This window comes from Bidens hawaiensis, unplaced genomic scaffold (assembly GCF_021521415.1).
Source record: "Bidens hawaiensis isolate Kalapana, Puna unplaced genomic scaffold, B.hawaiensis_p1.1 tig00018311_1, whole genome shotgun sequence".
Classification (NCBI taxonomy): Eukaryota; Viridiplantae; Streptophyta; class Magnoliopsida; order Asterales; family Asteraceae; genus Bidens; species Bidens hawaiensis.
In genome coordinates this window covers 20,235-25,485 of record NW_027492766.1, presented here as the reverse complement: position 1 = coordinate 25,485, position 5,251 = coordinate 20,235, and the positions used below count along the sequence as shown (strand labels likewise).

Genomic DNA, 5,251 nt, shown 5'->3' with positions numbered 1-5,251 from the left:
AACCTCGAGATACGGCTAGACTTAAAACTGTTCGAATTGTGGTAGGTTTAACTACTGGACTAAACGTCTCGTCACAATCAATGCCAACTTCTTGAGTTTTACCATTAACAACTAAACGTGCTTTATACCTCTGTAGCGACCCATTTGCATGAAATTTATGTCGAAATAGCCACATGCAGCGTATTATATGAGCATCTGGCGGCCGAGGGACCAAATCCCATGTCTCATTGTTCAACAAAGCACTGTATTCATCAATCATGGCATGTTTCCAATTAGGGTCAGTTAAGGCTTGGTTATAGGATTTAGGTATGGGTGAGATGGTAGGAGCAGGTTGAGTGTGGAGGTCAAAGATGATACGGGGTTTGGATATTCCATGCTTTGCACGAGTAGTCATGTGATAAGAGTTTGATGGTGGATCAGGTTGTGAAGGGGAAGATGATTGGTCGTGAGTAGTGGAGGGTTGGGTAGGGGCTGCAGATTGGACAGGAAAGGAAGGTGTGGACTGGATTGGAATGGGTTTGAGTGGTTGGGCTGGCATATTGGCATGAGGGGAAGTAGATGTGAACGGTTGGGATGTGGACTGAATTTGTACCGTTGGTAAGGGTTCATGCGGGTTTGGTTGTTGAAAGAAAATAGGAGAGGGTTCTAAAAATGAGTAGTCTGGTTGCGGGTTGTTAATAGAGGTGGCATATGGGAATGTGTGCTCGTCGAATGTAACGTGACGAGAGAGAATTACCTTTCCCGTGGTTATGTCGAAACATCGATATCCCCGATGGTCAGCCGGGTAACCAAGAAAAATGCACAACGAGGATCGAGGTGCAAGTTTATGGGGTCTGGTGGCCATAGCATTAGGGTAGCATGCGCATCCGAAGGTACGCAAATGATCATAGGTTGGGTTACGAGAGTATAAAGTGGCAGTGGGAGTGAGGTTTTTAAGGAGAGGTGTGGGGAGAATGTTATGAAGATAGGCCGATGTGTGAAGCGCCTCGACCCAAAAAGTTCCGGGTAAGGAGGCTCGGGTTAGGAGTGTGAGCATAATTTCGTTTAAGCGTCGAATCATACGCTCGGCTTTACCATTTTGTTGCGAGGTGTGGGGACATGAAAATCGAAATTGTAGACCTTTTGTAGCGGCAAACAATTTAAATTGATGGTTATCAAATTCTCGTCCCATGTCACTTTGAAATGATTTAATGGATGCATGGAATTGAGTTTTGATGAAGGCATGGAATTGTTTAAATTTTTCATATACCTCGGATTTAAATTTTAATGGATAAACCCATGTGAATTGTGTTAAGTCATCAATAAGTACCATATAGTATTTGTATCCGGCATGACTAATTAAAGGAGAGATCCACAAATCACAATGAACAATATCAAATGGTAGCAAAGTATTAGAAACAGAATCAAGAAAAGGTAAACGCTTATGCTTCGAAAGGTTACATGAATGGCAAACAAAAGACGAACAAAGTTTATTGCACGAAATAAATTTATTTGAGACTAAAAAATCCATAACAGGTCTTCCCGGGTGCCCGAGCCGATCATGCCATGATTTGGAAACTTCGGTTGCGACAAAACTAGATGCTGGAGGAGTGGTGGTGAATGGGTATAACGGACCGCTACTGTCGTGGCGGGATAAAAGCTCCCCGGTCGGGTAATCCTTCAAAGAAAAACCAAAAGGGTCAAAATCAACGGAAACCCAATTATCAATTGTATATTTACGAACCGAGAGCAAATTTTTAATTATTTGAGGAGCATAAAGGACATTGTTAAGTTTAAGTTGTTTGCGTGCGTGTGGTAGAATTGTGTGTCTCGACCCAAGAATTGGAACACGGTTGCCATTACCGACTAAAATAGAGTTAATTGAACAAGTCGACGGTTGAGAAATATTACCTTGGTTGGCAGTTAAATGAGAGGTGGCCCCGGTATCCATGAGCCATGGATCGTTAGTGTTCTGGTTCAAGTTCATTGCCTTAAACGCTTGGCCCAAGTCAGTGGGTTCAGGTGCATTAAAGTTGGCTTGACCAGTTGTTGGAGAGGGTTGTCCACTGGAAGACTGGCCGCCGGGTTGTCTTGTAATCCAGTTAGGTTGTACCCAGCCTTGAGCGGCTGGATAGGGACAAGGAGGCGGTGGCATATTCCACCAGTTAGGCCAATACGGGGGCTGTTGGTTATTGTTCCATCGTTGACCGGAATTGAATCTCTGACCCGATTGCCGATTATTGTTGTTCCATCTTTGGTTATTGCCTCTACCCCGATTGTTGTAACCCCCTCGATTGGATTTGTTGCGAGAATCAAATTGGCGAGACCCGTTAGGGTTGTCCTGTCGCAGACGTGGTGACTCAGATGTGGCTGTAGCGGCTAGGGCAGGGGCTGGTGTGGAGCAGTCATCGTGTCTCGAGCGACCTGTCTTTGTTGTTCTTGTTCAAGCATGTTTCGGGCATCTTCCTAAGAGGGTGATGAGTTATTGATTATGGAACTGGTAACATCGAATTCAGTAGGTAACCCGCGAACCAATTGTAGAAGTAGGCGTTTCTGGGTAACGGGTTGGTCGACGTCGGCAAGTTGATTGGCGAGTTCCTTAAGGCGTTGGCAATAGGCCTCAAGTGAGGGCATGGCTTTGAGAGTTAAGTTCGTGAACTCATGCTCGAGAGCAACGGCCCGAGAAGCCTTGTTGTTCAAGAAAATAGCTTCAAGTCGTTTCCATGCCTCGTGTGCAGTTGATTCGGTCTCAAGAACGCGGTCCAGAAGGTCAATAGACAAAGTACCATAAATCCATTGAAGGACAATGGCGTCGATTTCGGACCACGTGGCGAAGTTTAGGTCGGTGGCAGCAGGGGCTGGAGTGCCATCAATGTGAGACATAACCTTGTAACCCTTCGCGTTTAGTTTAAACAACTTTACCCATGAAGAGTAAGTGACGGATTTGCCATCAAGAAGACGAACCTTATTCTGAATGTTCGTAACCGTATACACCGGATGAAGAGCAACTGGTTTATCGTCACTTGGCTTATCACCCATGGTAGTGAAAAGTTGCAGCAAAAGGTGGAGTAATCAAGAAAAAATAATAATAAGAATAATAGCAGTGGTCGAAACCAAAAACTGCACGTAGGTTTGGCTGAAGAAATTAGAGAAAAAAAACTAGGCTTTGATACCATGTTAAGGTGAATGGATCGATGATCATTCTTATTAACCAAAAGGGTATATATATTGTTACACAGATACAATGAAAAGGAAACCCAATCAATCTAAAACACCAACAAGATATACACAAATAAACACTTTAAATAATAAAATACTATTCTATACTTATCTTCTAATACTTAGAGACGATCAACAAAGGGTTCTAGAAGAACAACATGTTTGATCGACTGAGTACTCACCAACCAGTTTGGTTGTGTTTTATTTTGTCAGTCTCTTTTTCGCTAAGGAAGAATATTGTAGCGAAGAGTGAATTTTAGTAGAAAAAAAAACCAACATGTATGTCGCGGAGGTTGTCGTATTTGTTGAAATAAAAAAAACGAATCGACATGTGGTTGTCGTATTTGTTGGTGATTGAACATATCGAAGTCAAAGGAAGCGAGGGTCGGCTGCTTAAGTTTGTTTAAAGTAGAAAACCCCGATTGAAGGAAGGTTTGTTCAGGTTCCAAGCGCGGCTTAGGAGACCAAGAAACCGATCGTAGGAAGCAAGGTTCGATCTAAGGTGTGTCCAATCGTGAATGATTTGCTACCAGTTTGTCGGGTTAGTGATTGAACCGATTGAAGTCGAAGGTCACGTCTTCCTATCAAAGGTGTGTCCATGTTCAGACCGCAGTAGGTGTGTCCGGGTTTTTGAATCGATTGAGGTGAGTTTTGGAGCGAAGGTGTGTCCACGTTTCGAGTGCTGTGAGCTTTGAAACGTAGGTGAACATGGGTTGCATGATAATGTGGGTTTTAAAGTGGTGAAACCTTTTCAATGGCAAGTTGGTGTTGAAGAATTATTTTGTTTGTCAAATAATATTCTAGTTCATGTTCTTTGTTTTCGTTAGTCGAATAACGGTGAAAAGCTTTCCAACAACCGTTAGTCGGTGTTTGTGTTTTGTGTTATTGATCTCCACTTGAAAATCATAACGTCTCCCGGGTATAACGGAGTGCAACGAGGTTGTGTGTCAACTTTGTTTTGGTGTTCATCAAGTTAAAGGTTTCGGTGTTGACGTTCCGTTACCGTATGTCGGGATGATTAAATCTCTGTGTGTCGAGCAACGACGTTGTGCCATGATCGTGTGTCGGTATGGTTATATCTCCGTGTGTCGGGAGGGTTAAATCTCCGTATGGGTAGTTTGATGACCCAATAATCCCGAGTGGTAGCGTTATCGGACTGTCTAAACGAGACAACAACATCATATGTTCGGGGTCCGGTTTCGGGACCAAATCAAGGCATGTGATAAGGATGTTTGGAGGTGAGTTGAATATGTCCTAGATCTTGTGTAGATTAAGGCGTAACTGGCCAAGACGCGACTTCATGTGAAGGCGTGTGACGAATTCAAGAATCAAGTTCAAAGAGATACGAGCGTTGCGGGCTGTGAAAGACCTTAAAGGAACAAGTATGAATCTATAGGGAGTGTTGAAATTCAACATGTGAGCCGATGTCAGAAGAATGACCTTCTGTGTTGAGACGCAGGTTGTTTCGAGTCGAGGTTCTTCGTGTGTGTCACGGTTAGATGAAGGTTGGTGTTGAGAGAGAATGTTAAACGTGCCCAACACCAACTCAGATCGAAGCCTCCTAAATATTGGAGAATATTTAATATAATAATTAGTTTATTATTATAAGATAAGTTAGTCTTATTTTATTTAATCCTATTTGTTTTGGATTCAAATTATGTATTTGAGTTAGTGTAGGATTGGAACCGTGGGTTTATATATACCCTAGGTTCATTGTGTTAGTTAATAATTAAGTTTTTCTCGTTAGTCGTTTTCTTAATAAAAGAGTCGATCGTGTGTTGATCAAATCTTGTGTTCGTGTTCTTGATCCACCTGCTTAAAGTTTAACATTAACGGCCTTTTCTCTAAATGAATGCGAGAGTGACCCAACCAATTAATACATATATGTGTCTCTAATGCTTAACCCCTATGATTTGGATCCCATGTCGATGTTAAACTAGTTAGAAAAAAGATACGTAATCTAAAATAAGAACCTAAATAAAATATGACAACCTGATCTTATGAAATCATGAAAATATCTCGTGGTTTTATTATGGTTGTCACCATTACCTGA

At 42.2% G+C, this 5,251-nt stretch overlaps 1 protein-coding gene across 1 annotated transcript; it reads right to left on the bottom strand.

The window, feature by feature from the left end:
- Positions 1-2,445: 2,445 nt before the first annotated feature.
- On the bottom strand, positions 2,446-3,018 carry LOC143555749 (uncharacterized). The gene has a single exon (XM_077045252.1). It carries the CDS (start codon positions 3,016-3,018, stop codon positions 2,446-2,448), a length of 573 nt encoding a protein of 190 aa, XP_076901367.1.
- Positions 3,019-5,251: the final 2,233 nt, after the last annotated feature.

Coding starts and splice junctions, on each gene's coding strand:
- LOC143555749 (XM_077045252.1), bottom strand. CDS start 3,018: ATGGGTGATAAGCCAAGTGACGATAAACCAGTTGCTCTTCATCCGGTG.